Genomic DNA, 13,918 nt, shown 5'->3' with positions numbered 1-13,918 from the left:
TCTGTGTATACTTTTCACTGTGTACATCCTGAGGAGTTCCTTACCTTTGGAGTTAAAGTTCATACCCAGCCAGGCTCCGTGGGCCTGCTCCTGGTAGCCCTGGATGTGCTCCCACACAAAGCCATTCTCTGTTTCATCCAGGACCGAGAGCAGCTGGCCACCCACTGGAGGGGAGAGAGGGGGGTATAGCGAGAGAGAGAGAGAGAGAGAGAGATCAGATAACCATATTGAGATCATTAAATGCGCTAAGAGAGGAGTTGACAGACAGGGGGAGGTGTGAAACAAAGAAAGAGAGGGATGACGATAAGGAAAATGAAAGTGGGAATCATGAGATAATAAAGCGAGTGCATTTCAATAACAGCTCAATGAATCACTGCTAATTTAGACTTATTGACGTATTTGGTCATTGACGTCAGTGCTGAGCGCTGAAGGCTCTCTCCATGACAACAGCGATTGAGTGGAAAGAGCTGTAATGTACTCTGTGATCTTTTAGTGTCACAATGTGCATGTAAAGTGTCACATATAGAGACTGTATTTGTATTTATTATGGATCCCCATTAGCTATATATAGAGACTGTATTTGTATTTGTATTTATTATGGATCCCCATTAGCGGCTGCCAAGGCAGCAGCTACTCTTCCTGGGGTCTGGCAAAATTAAGGCAGTTATACAATTGTAAAAACATTACAATACATTCATAACAGATTTCACAACACACTAAGTGTGTGCCCTCAGGCCCCAACTCCACAACCACATATCTACAACAGAAAATCAATTTGTATGTGTGTGTATAGTGCGTATGTTACCATCTGTGTGTATGCATGTGTCTGTGCCTATGTTTGTGTTGATTCACAGTCCCGCTGTTCCATAAGGGGTATTTTTATCTGTTTTTTAAATCTGATTCTATTGCTTACATCAGTTACCTGATGTGGAATAGAGTTCCATGTAGTCATGGCTCTATGTAGTACTGTGCGCCTCCCATAGTCTGTTCTGTGAAGAGTGGGAAGAGACCTCTGGTGGCATGTCTTGTGGGTTATGTATGGGTGTGCATGGGTGTCTCAGGGCACCCGAGTGGCGCAGCGGTCTAAGGCACTGCATCTCCGTGCTAGAGGCGTCACGACAGACCTTGGTTCAATTACAGGCTGTATCACAACCGGCTGTGATTGGGAGTCCCATAGGGCGGCGCACAATTGGCCCAGCATCATCCAGGTTAGGGTTTGGCCGGGGTAGGCCGTCATTGTAAATAAGAATTTGTTCTTAACTTACTTGCCTAGTTAAATAAAGATTAAATAAAATAAAAAGTCTGAGCTGTGTGCTAGTTGTTTAAACAGTCAGCTTGGTGCTTTCATGTGACGTGTGCTCCCTTTCTGGCCTCTAGGTCACCAGGCTGCTCGTTAGGGCGCACACCTGTCACCAGCGTTATGCGCATAATGACACTCACCTGGACTCCATCACCTCCTTGATTACCTGCCCTTTATATGTAACTCCCTTTGGTTTCTTCCCCAGTCGTCATTGTTGCTGTTTCATGTCGGTGCGCTGTTTGTGTTTCTTGTTTTATTTATTAAATGTATTCACTCCCTGAACTTGCTTCCTGACTCTCAGCGTATATCGTTACAGAATGACGACTCAACAAAGGGAAGCATCAGGGAGTGTTTCATTTTTGTGTTGGAGGTGATGTTGGGTCCGGGTATTGGAGCCGGAGCTACCTGCCTCAGCCGGTTTGTAGGCTCCCATGCCTCAGCAGGTTTGTAGGCTCCCATGCCTCAGCCGGTTTGTAGGCTCCCATGCCTCCGCCGGTTTGTAGGCTCCCATGCCTCCGCCGGTTTGTAGGCTCCCATGCCTCCGCCGGTTTGTAGGCTCCCATGCCTCCGCCGGTTTGTAGGCTCCCATGCCTCAGCCGGTTTGTAGGCTCCCATGCCTCCGCCGGTTTGTAGGCTCCCATGCCTCAGCCGGTTTGTAGGCTCCCATGCCTCCGCCGGTTTGTAGGCTCCCATGCCTCAGCCGGTTTGTAGGCTCCCATGCCTCAGCCGGTTTGTAGGCTCCCATGCCTCAGCGGGTTCGATAGCCTCTCATGCCTAAGCTGGGTGAACAGGTTCCTGTACCTCAACCGAGGCAACCGGGAGGTCTCAGCCGGTTCGTCAGGTTTCTGTGCTTCAGCGGAGGCGACCGGTCCGCTCCGGATCCCCGGGATCATCCCTTCGGTTGGTGTCCTGCGGCCCGGAGCCGAACGCGCCGGGGAGGGGGTACTGTTAGGTATGCTCTCTCTCCAGCGCTCTAGGCCGTCATCCTCCCGTGCGTCAGCCGGATCAACAGGTTCCCATTCCTTAGCAGAGGTGACCGTTCCGCACCTGATCCCCGGGATTATCATTCTGGCTGGCGTCCTGCGGCGGGAGCCGCGCGTCGGGGAGAGGGTACTGTCACGTGTGCTCCCCCTCCAGCCTCTAGGTCACCAGGCTGCTCGTTAGGGCGCACACCTGTCACCAGCGTTATGCGCATAATGACACTCACCTGGGCTCCATCACCTCCTTGATTACCTGCCCTTTATATGTCACTCCCTTTGGTTTCTTCCCCAGTCGTCATTGTTGCTGTTTCATGTTGGTGCGCTGTTTGTTTCTTGTTTTGTTCATTTATTAATTAAATGTATTCACTCCCTGAACTTGCTTCCTGACTCTCCGCGTACATCGTTACATTTCAACATGTCAATACCTCTCACAAATGCAAGTAGTGATGAAGTCAATCTCTCCTCCACTTTGCGCCAGGAGAGATTGACATGCATATCCAAGGGCCACTTGTGCTGCCCTGTTCTGAGCCAATTGCAATTTTCCTAAGTCCCTCTTTGCAGCACCTGACCACACGACTGAACAGTAGTCCAGGTGCGACAAAACTAGAGTCTGTAGGACCTGCCTTGTTGATAGTGCTGTTAAGGTAGAGCAATGGTTTATTATGGACATACCTCTCCCCATCTTAGCTACTGTTGTAAAAAATATGTTTTGACCATGACAGTTTACAATCCAGGGTTACTCCAAGCAGTTTAGTCACCTCAACTTGCAATTTCCACATTATTTATTACAAGATTTAGTTGAGGTTTAGGGTTTAGTGAATGATTTCTCCCAAATATAGTGCTTACAGTTATTTAAATATTTAGGATTAATTTATTCCTTGCCACCTATTCTGAAACTAATTGCAGCTCTTAAGAGTTGCAGGCATTTCAGCCGCTGTAGTAGCTGACGTATAGTGTTGAGTCATCCGTATACAAACACACACACTGGCTTTACTTAAAGCCAGTGGAATGTTGTTAGTAAAGATTGAAAAAAGGGGCCTAGACAGCTGCCCTGGGGAATTCCTGATTCAACTTGGATTATGTTGGAGAGGCTTCCATTAAATAACACCCTCTGTGTTCTGCTAGACAGGTAACTCTTTATCCACATTAAAGCCATAACACATACGTTTTTCCAGCAGCAGACTATGATCAATAATGTCAAAAGCCACACTGAAGTCTAACAAAACAGCCCCCACAATCTTTTTATCATCAGTAATTTGTGTAAGTGCTGTGCTTGTTGAATGTCCTTCAGTATAAGTGTGCTGAAAGTCTGTTGTCAGTTTGTTACTGTAAAATAGCATTGTATCTTGTCAAACACCATTTTTTTCCAGGAGTTTACTAAGGGTTGGTAACAGGCTGATTGGTCGGCTACTTGAGCCAGTAAAGGGGGCTTTGCTATTCTTAGGTAGCGTAATGACTTTTGCTTCCCTCCAGGCCTGAGGGCACACACTTTCTAGTAGGCTTAAATTGAAGATATGACAAATGGGAGTGACAATATCATCCGCTATTATCCTCAGTAATTTTCCATCCAAGTTGTCAGACCCTGGCGGCTTGTCATTGTTGATAGACAACAATCATTTTTTTCATCTCTTCCACACTCACTTTACAGAATTCAAAATTACAATTCTTGTCTTTCATAATTTGGTCAGATATACTTGGATGTGTAGTGTCAGCATTTGTTGCTGTCATGCCTAAGTTTGCTAATCTTGCCAATAAAAAAATAATTAAAGTAGTTGGCAATATCAGTCCGTTTTGTGAGGAACGAGCCATCTGATTCAATAAATGATGGAGCTGAGTTTGCCTTTTTTCCCAAATTTTCATTGAAGGTGCTCCAAAGCAATTTACTATAATTCTTTATGTCATTTATCTTTGTTTCATAGTGTAGTTTCTTCTTCTTTTTTATTCAGTTTAGTCACATGATTTCTCAATTTGCAGTACGTTTGTCAATCGGTTGTGCAGCCAGACTTATTTGCCTCATCCCTCTTCAACCATACAATTTTTCAAATCCTCATCAATCCACGGGGATTTAGTAACTGGGATAAGCAATTTCATAAATGTGTCAAGTGCAACGTCTGTTTGCTCCTCATTACACACCACAGACCAACAAATATTATTTACATCAGCAGCATAAGAATCACTACAAAACGTATTGTATGACCTCTTATACAGTATATTAGACCCAGCCTTTGGAACTTTGGTTTTCCTAGATATGGCTACTATATTGTGATCACTACATCCAATGGATCTGAATACTACTTTCAAGCACATTTCTGCAGCATTAGTAAAGATGTGATCAATACATGTTGATGATTTCATTCTACCCTGGTAGATTGACTGATAACCTGAACCTGGTTACAGTTTGAAGCTTTTTCTTGAGTGGGCAGATTGATGAAAGCCAGTCAATATTTAAATCACCCAGAAAATATACCTCTGTTGATATCACATACATTATCAAGCATTTCACACGTTATCCAGATACTGACTGTTGGCACTTAGTGGTCTATAGCAGCTTCCCACAAGGAAGGTCTTTAGGTAAGGCAGATGAACCTGTAGCCATATTACTTCAACAGTATTCAACATTATATCCTCTCTAATCTTTTTAGGAATGTGGCTCTGAAAATAAACAGCAATCCAGAGCAGGGGCGGAAGGTTGCAGGGGTCAACTTTGAAATCGTAGGGGAAGGAGTAGGAGAAGGCACAGCGGCTGCAGACACAGGTACCCTCAGCAACGAAGGTGCAGGAAGTTCAGACTCCAGGGCAGATAAACTATTTGTTATTTGTAATCCGCTCCAGGCCTCTCGTTGGGAGTGTAGACTGCTTTACGGGAGGCCGCTGTCTTCGGTTCCACGGCTCGAGACATGCGACCATCGTTGATTGCCATGCTCCTCTTGCTGTGCTCCTTCAACTCCGCTATCAGAAGGGGGAGGAGAGGCAGGAGATGGCTCCCCTGGTGAACGAACTCCTGGCAACACCGGCCATTGTGATAACGACAAACGACAAGGCGGAGGTGCATCCAACAAGGTCGAACGCCGTCCAGCCACCGGCGTAGTAAAGGTAAATATTCAGTTTTCTCTATTTTTTTTACGTAGGCTGGCGACCTGAGTAATCAAGGAAGCCACCTCAAGCCTATAATCCTCAGCAGCTCCTACAGGGCTGGCAAAATTCATTTACTTCTCTGGACAAAAGGGCCCCATTGGAAAACTAATCTGGGACTAACTTTGTTAGCTTGATGGCTAGCAGGTTAGCGGCTCTTTCAAGCAGACTTTAACCTGTCAGTTAAGCGGGATTCCAGGACAAGAAATAGTGGTCCTTGCTGCTAAAATCTAACCACGTCACGGAATCCACTGTTGTGTGTCCAAAATGGCATCCTATTCTCTATAGGGCTCTGGTCAAAAGCAGTGTACTACATACGGTAAAGGGTGCCATTTGGGACACACTCAATGTGCATGTATAGAGACTAAGGAGTGTCTGGCTGACTATGGGCGTATCTGGACTGTGTGATTGGCAGTTGACAGAGTGTCCTCCTTACCCTTCCTGCAGGAGGAGTGGGCGTCGGTCTGCAGCTGGAGGATCTGCAGGTTGAAGGAGTAGCAGTGGTTTCTGAAAGGCACCCAGGCCCAGTCGCCCAGAGAGTGAGGGCACTGTCCTGGGAAACTCCACTTGTGCACCAAAGCCTCCTCTGGTGGAGATAGATAGATAGATAGATAGATAGATAGATAGATAGATAGATAGATAGATAGATAGATAGATAGATAGATAGATAGATAGATAGATAGATAGATAGATAGATAGATAGATAGATAGATAGATAGATAGATAGATAGATAGATAGATAGATAGATAGATAGATAGATAGATAGATAGATAGATAGATAGATAGATAGATAGATAGATAGATAGATAGATAGATAGATAGATAGATAGATAGATAGATAGATAGATAGATAGATAGATAGATAGATAGATAGATAGATAGATAGATAGATAGAGAGATAGAGAGATAGATAGAGAGAGAGAGCAGGACAGGGCTTACACACTATATACATACATGTTCATATACTGAATTACCCTATTGATATGACACACACACAAACATGCACACACACACACCAAACACACACACACACACACACACACACACACACACACACACACACACACACACACCTGTATTAATCTGACAGATGGCAGCATCCAGTTTAGCGTCACAGGGGTTCATAGTCCACTGCCCCCCCGTGGTCATGTGACCACATCCAGACAGTGTATTAGGCTCCCCATCCCGCCAGGCAGTGTAAATCAGGTCTTCCTCGCCCAACCAGCTGAAGCGCCGTCCCTGAGTGTGGAACAGAGGAGGAGTTCATCATAATAATCTGACCTCAAGTCTTACCTCATTGGTCAATCTAGTTAAATCCATCTTTGAAGATCTGATTATATCAATGTAATATTGATTTGTCGTGATACCGTGATCTCCCCCTACATGTTACCATGTTGTTGTATAAAAACAAACCAATAAAAGATCTCGTAGATGTGCATTACTCCTCCCAGCTTGTTATGTCCAGGGCCTCACCTCATAGTTGTAAAGGCCTATCCATGCTGGGAGGTGTAGGCTGTTCATCAGCAGGGTGAGGTAAGCCTGTTGGTAGGGGTCTCTCACTGAAGCCAACGTCCCGTTCAGAGACTCGCACACATGCAGCGCCCCCATCCAATCCAGGCGCTTCTTCACTATGCGGTATGACACCCCACCCAGGTCCAGGGCTCCCGACAGGGAGGAGGGGAGGAGGGCAGCGCCAGGGGGCAGAGCTGGGTCTAAGGAGACAGTTATATCAGTATATAAAGGAAACTGTTTCTGCTGACTGATATAAACACAACTGTTTAATATATCAGGTATGTGTTTCAGTAGGTACAGTACTATGTAATAGATTCACAAAAGGAATGCTTGTCCGTTACATAATTCACTGGTTAGTTATGTTATGCACGGTTGAATTGCGAGTGGCTGTACCATTTGGAGTTGTGACATGTCCTGTACCTTGTTTCTTCTGGCAGATGTAGCCATGTTTCTCCATCTCACAGGCCCGGGACGCCCACATGCCCGTATTTTTAGCTGGGTTCCCATGGATCATCACCACACAGTTCCCCTGTCAGGTGACAATGATGAACAATGGACATGACAAAGACTGGACCCACGGACCAAATATGCGTCCCAAATGGCACCATATTACATATATAGTGAACTACTTTTGACTAGTACCCTGGTTCTGAAGTAGTGCACTATGTAGGGAATAGGGTGCCATTTGGGATGCCACCAAAGACTGGATTAATACAGAAAAAGATTAGACCCGGGTGGTATGTACCGGAGTCTTGTTGTGGAGTGGTCCACTGTTGTCCAGGGGTTCTCCAGAGGCCCAGTTAGTGTAGCTGAGGAGTCCAGGACGAGCCCACTGGAAGTGGCCTTTAGAGTCAGATGTCAGCCCCACCCACAGGTCAAAACTCACGTTGGACAGCAGAGTGGTGACAAAGGCTGTGGGAGACAGCATGCATGGGGTTAGTCAGTGCTTCCCAAACTTTTTCAATCATGCCCCTCATTCATCAGTGGGGAACTGGGACAAGCTACAAAAAGCTCTCTAAGGTCTGCAATAACTGACATGACAAGAGCAAAACTGCTGATGCATTACCCAATTTAGAAACTTTCAAGAGTAAGTTGAAAGCCCAACTGAGTTCCTTAAAAAGTATGCTTTCGTGTATGTTCATCTCCCCCTACCTCTCAGCCCCTCCTCTGCCGACCGCCCGACAGTTTGGGAACCACTGATGTTATTGACGGTGTATGTGTGTGTTTTCCCTTGTGTGTGTATGTGAAACCGTGCGTGTGTTTGTTTGTTTGTGTGTGCGTGCGTGTGTGAGTGCATGTGTCAGTCGAGTATAAAACTACCTTGCTCCACGTGATTGGGCACCACAGCCAAGGCTCCTTCCTGTGACTCACACATGAGCTTGGCTCCTGACCATGTGGCCCGCCGACTCTCCTCATGACCAAACACCTTATAACACTACACACACACAGGAAGGTCAGAGGTCAGGCCAGGAAGGACCATCATGCTCTCACGTATAACATAACCCAGGAGAAACCAGTACCTCAGGTCAGAGGTCTGTTTGAGATCTAACGTGAGATCTGATAACAACTGAGAGGCTAAAATGGAAGATCAAATCATAACATAACACCGTAATGTCACATTCATGTAACTGGCACATCTTTATCAGCACAGTAGAAACGACATAACCCAGGAGCCCTACCTTGTGCAGGAAGGGGCCCCAGCCATCAGGACAGCCCGCGGGGGGCAGCGGGGTGGAGGGTGTGGGTGGGATAGTGCCTGTGACATTCACTCTCTTACAGATGTAGGGCAGGTCTGAGTGGCATTTCTGATCTGCCCACTCCGCTGTAGAACGTTTTAGAATGAAAGATGAAATATTGTTGAAATTATTTTTTTAAATATGCTATTTAAGGGACCAACATTACAGCATCCCACAATCCTCACCTTTGCTGACTGACATGTGGACACACTTGCGGTCGCGGCTGAGTGGGTGTGGCCTGCCGAGAGCCCAGGACACATAGTTGAGCACAGAGTGGTCTGACCAGTGGAAACGGCCATCGTTCTCATACGTATGAAGCCCCACCCACCAGTGGTCCCCCTCTACCTTGGTCATCTGCAGGTGAGAGAGAAAACACACACGACATACACACTTGACCTCCAGTGACATGCAGCGATGTACAGTACAGCATAGAGTTTTGGCTTGGATAAAACAACACATGTGGTGGCTGGTACCTTTTGTAGAGTTATGAAAGTGCCCACGTGGATGTTTAATTGTGTTACGTTCTTCATGAACATGAAGTAGTTATAAAAGGGTTCTAACTTTTTTTATGAAGGGTTATAAAGGTTATGTAGTGCACCTTGTGCAGTATGTCAGCCAGGAAGACCTCCTTCTCAGCAGTGGATGTGTTACTTTATGAAGGGTGATAAAGTTGTAATGTTTTTATAAAAGCTTGTGTGTGGTACCTTGTGCAGTGTGTTGGCAAGGAAAACCTCCTCCATATCAGAGTGGATGGAAGCCAGAGAAGCACCGAACCAGGAGCAGATTCTCTGGGCTTGGTCCCACGTAGACCGGTGGTCAAAGAACTTATACTCTGCCTCCTGGAAGCCCACCCACTCACTGGCAGGGGGGGCTGGGGGGGATGAGGAGAAGTAGGAGAAAGAAAAGAGAAGTTGGTGCTAGTGGGTTATGATGGAAGACTATGACAATAACAGAGACAATGAGAGGAGTGCGGTTTTTAAACAGACCTTCAGTGGGGTTTGGATCCTTATCAACTTTTCCTGAAAACACAAAACAAAAAGTGGTCTGAATTCATAATTCAGAACAAATGCATAACACTAGTGCTGAGTGATTAGTGTTTTTTGAGGTCGGTTCAGTTTTGTGTAGATTATTAATAAATAATTACTGTTTTCGATTTCAGTTTCGATCATTTTTTAAAACATTAAATGCATTATGAAATAATGAATGACATTACAATGATTTTAGAGCTTTTTAATGGAAATTCCAAAACCAAAAATTGTGAACATTCAATTGCCAAAACATTGAAAATATTCCATTGTCTTGTCAGGTCCACATTGGGTAGACGTCAATAGAAAAATAGGAAATTACTATGAAATCATACAATATTTCAGGTGTGTACAGTGCATTCAGAAAGTATTCAGACCTCTTCACTTTATCCACATTTTATTATGTTACAGCCTTATTCTAAAATAGATTAAATACATTTGTTTCCTCATCAATCTACACACAATACCCCATAATGACAAAGCGAAACAGGTTTTAAGAAATACAGAAATACCTTATTTACATAAGTATTCAGACCCTTTGCTATGAGACTCGAAATTGAGCTCAGGTGCATCCTGTTTCCATTGATCATCCTTGAGATGTTTCTACAACTTGATTGGAGTCCACCTGTGGTAAATTTAATTGTTTGGACATGATTTGTAAAGGCATACACCTGTCTATATAAGGTCCCACAGTTGACAGTGCATGTCAGAGCAAAAAACCAAGCCATGAGGTCGAAGGAATTGTCCGTCGAGCTCCGAGGCACAGATCTCCGAGGCACAGATCTGGGGAAGGGTACCAAAACCTTTCTGCAGCATTGTAGGTCCCCAAGAACCCAGTGGCCTCCATCATTCTTAACCCTCCTGCTCTGTTCCGGTCAAACTGGACCGATTTACAAGTTTTCTCTCTGAAAAATATAGTTCATTTAATCTGATTGTCATAAGGTTCCATGACTTTGTCCACACAGGGCATCTGAACACACAAAATACATTTTGATGATTTTCATTACATTGTGGGCGTTTTATTTAACTTTTGTACACCTGTGATGTTCCTGGTCACAAATGACTGGTCAGTAGAAATGAATGGGTGAGACTACAATTAGTATATAAAATTGAGTTCAGGCACATGCTCATTCATCACATGGACACACTTCCTCTCCCAGACCCCCACATGCATGTGCGTTTGAGCACACACACACACACACACACACACACACAAACCTCACTCCCCTTCTAGGCTTCCATGGGAACCTTTCCCCAATAGAATCTTTCCCCCATGGGAACCACACCCGTTGGCATTCTCACAAACAATCGCAACATTGTTTCAATAATATATAGAACTTTTCTCGCAGCTCTGGTATATAAAGCTTTTTTGAGGCCTTGCTCACAATTCATTCTGTGGCAGCACAATGAACAAACGATATATGTATGTGAGGCTCTTGATCACATCTTTGATCATGACACTGGTGAGGAGGAGAGAGGCCAGGAAACTGACAGTGAAGCTGCATAAGAGGAGAAGGTAGTCTGTGATAAATAGCACAATATGTTTCATCTGAGTATTTGTTATGGTCAAAATGCATACATTACATACATGATGCTTTTTTACTCAAAAACTAGATGTATGAGCTCAGGTCAATGAGGCCAACAGGCCATAAATAGCAAATAGAAGTTCAAAATGTGTAATGTTCACAAGAACTTAGATAAAAAGATCTAACACAACATTAGGTGATAATATATTCATTATTATGGATTTATAATCAGCTATAATGGGGTGGTCATTTTGGACCGGGAACACAGAATGAATTAACATGAAACGAACACAACAGGAGGGTTAAATGGAAGAAGTTTGGAACCACCAAGACTCTTCCTAGAGCTGGCCGTCCGGCCAAACTGAGCCATTGGGGGAGAAGGGCCTTGGTCAGTGAGGTGACCAAGAACCCGATGGTCACTCTGACAGATGGGAGAACCTTCCAGAAGGACAACCATCTTTGCAGCACTCCACCAATCAGGCCTTTATGGTAGAGTGGCCAGACGGAAGCCACTCCTCAGTAAAAGGCATGACAGCCCACTTGGAGTTTGCCAAAAGGCACCTGAAGGACTCTCAGACCATGAGAAACAAGAGTCTCTGGTCTGATGAAACCAAGATTGAACTCTTTGGCCTGAATGCCAAGCGTCACGCCTGGAGGAGACCTGGCACCATCCCTACGGTGAAGCATGGTGGTAGCAGCATCATGCTGTGGGGATGTTTTTCAGCGGCAGGGACTGGGAGGCTAGTCAGGATCGAGGGAAAGATGAACGGCGCAAAGTACAGAGAGATCCTTGATGAAAACCTGCTCCAGAGCGCTCAGGACCTCAGACGAGGGCGAAGATTCACCTTCCAACATGACAACGACCCTAAGCACACAGCTAAAACAACGCAGGAGTGGCTTCGGGACAAGTCTCTGAATGTCCTTGAGTGGCCCAGCCTGAGCCCGGACTTGAACCCGATCTAAAATTCTGTGGAGAGAACTGAAAATAGCTGTGCAGCGACGCTCCCCATCCAGACTGACAGAGCTTGAGAGAATCTGCAGAGAAGAATGGGAGAAACTCCCCAAATACAGGTGTGCCAAGCTTGTAGTGTCTACCCAAGAAGACTCGAGGCTGTAATCACTGCCAAAGGTGCTTCAACAAAGTACTGAGTAAAGGGTCTGAATACTTATGTAAATGTGATATTTCAGCTATTAATTTGCAAAAATGTATTAAAAAACTGTTTTTGTTTTGTCATAAAAAAAAATGTATTTAATTTTTTATTTAACCTTTATTTAACTAGGCAAGTCAGTTAAGAACAAATTCTTATTTACAATGATGGCCTACCAAAAAGCAAAAGGCCTCCTGCGGGGACAAAACACACATCAAGACAAGAGAGACAACACAACACTACATAAAGAGAGATCTAAGATAACAACATAGCAAGGCAGCAACACATGACAACACAGCATGGTAGCAACACAACACAACAACAACATGGTAGCAGCACAAAACATGGTACAATCATTATTGGGCACAGACAACAGCACAGCCTCTTCTCTGATCCTGTCTGTCTGAGTCAGATGAAACTGGCGCAATGGATTATGGTCATTGTAGTTAATTACCACGTTTTTTGTGCTGAACTAGGTTGAATATGTGACTCTGTGATGGAAATGTAATACTTGTGCTTTTCTATCTACCAATTTATATGTTGCATGTATGTGCTTTTCTGTAAACAAATTTCTGTGTTCATGCAAGTGACTGACTGAACGAATCCTCACTATCAGTAGCTGCATTTTGGCAGTACGCCCAGACCTTTGTTTTGAGAATGAAAGATATCTCAGTTTCAAGGTCTTAGCTTAGAGAAAAGAAGGTATTGGAATGTCACATGTTATGAACCAGTATTGGTCGGTCACATGAATGAAACAAAACGGTAATGATGAATGAATTATGCTAAATCATGCAAATATAACTTGTCTGTGTAACACACTGAGGGAAAAAAGTATTTGATCCCCTGCTGATTTTGTACGTTTGCCCACTGACAAAGAAATGATCAGTCTATAATTTTAATGGTAGGTTTATTTGAACAGTGAGAGACAGAATAGCAACAAAAAAATCCAGAAAAACGCATGTCAAAAATGTTATAAATGTATTTGCATTTTAATGAGGGAAATAAGTATTTGACCCCCTCTCAATCAGAAAGATTTCAGGCTCCCAGGTGTCTTTTATACAGGTAACGAGCTGAGATTAGGAGCACACTCTTAAAGGGAGTGATCCTAACCGCAGCTTGTTACCTGTAAAAAAGACACCTGTCCACAGAAGCAATCAGTCAATCAGATTCCAAACTCTCCACCATCGCCAAGACCAAAGAGCTCTCCAAGGATGTCAGGGACAAGATTGTAGACCTGCACAAGGCTGGAATGGGCTACAAGACCATCGCCAAGGAGCTTGGTGAGAAGGTGACAACAGTTGGTGTGATTATTCGCAAATGGAAGAAACACAAAAGAACTGTCAATCTCCCTCGGCCTGGGGCTCCATGCAAGATCTCACCTTGTGGAGTTGCAATGATCATGAGAACAGTGAGGAATCAGCCCAGAACTACACGGGAGGATCTTGTCAATGATCTCAAGGCAGCTGGGATCATAGTCACCAAGAAAACAATTGGTAACACACTACACCGTGAAGGACTGAAATCCTGCAGCGCCCGCAAAGTCCTCCTGCTCAAGAAG

The 13,918-nt window shown here is 44.6% G+C and overlaps 1 protein-coding gene across 1 annotated transcript in view; it reads right to left on the bottom strand.

The window, feature by feature from the left end:
* LOC106607264 (C-type mannose receptor 2) overlaps positions 1-13,918 on the bottom strand; it is a 48,035-nt gene that overhangs the window by 6,092 nt on the left and 28,025 nt on the right. The window contains exons 16-26 of the mRNA XM_014204058.3: positions 9,648-9,680; positions 9,366-9,532; positions 8,847-9,015; positions 8,605-8,747; positions 8,246-8,360; positions 7,671-7,837; positions 7,346-7,454; positions 6,887-7,125; positions 6,487-6,652; positions 5,849-5,998; positions 45-164 (exon numbers count right to left, since the gene is read on the bottom strand). Coding sequence (XP_014059533.1) covers positions 45-164; positions 5,849-5,998; positions 6,487-6,652; positions 6,887-7,125; positions 7,346-7,454; positions 7,671-7,837; positions 8,246-8,360; positions 8,605-8,747; positions 8,847-9,015; positions 9,366-9,532; positions 9,648-9,680 — 1,578 coding nt within the window. The remainder of the gene's footprint in view (positions 1-44; positions 165-5,848; positions 5,999-6,486; positions 6,653-6,886; positions 7,126-7,345; positions 7,455-7,670; positions 7,838-8,245; positions 8,361-8,604; positions 8,748-8,846; positions 9,016-9,365; positions 9,533-9,647; positions 9,681-13,918) is intronic.

The sequence above is a fragment of the Salmo salar genome, chromosome 06 (genome assembly GCF_965601325.2).
Source record: "Salmo salar chromosome 06, fSalSal1, whole genome shotgun sequence".
Classification (NCBI taxonomy): Eukaryota; Metazoa; Chordata; class Actinopteri; order Salmoniformes; family Salmonidae; genus Salmo; species Salmo salar.
This window is presented reverse-complemented; position numbering and strand designations above follow the sequence as displayed.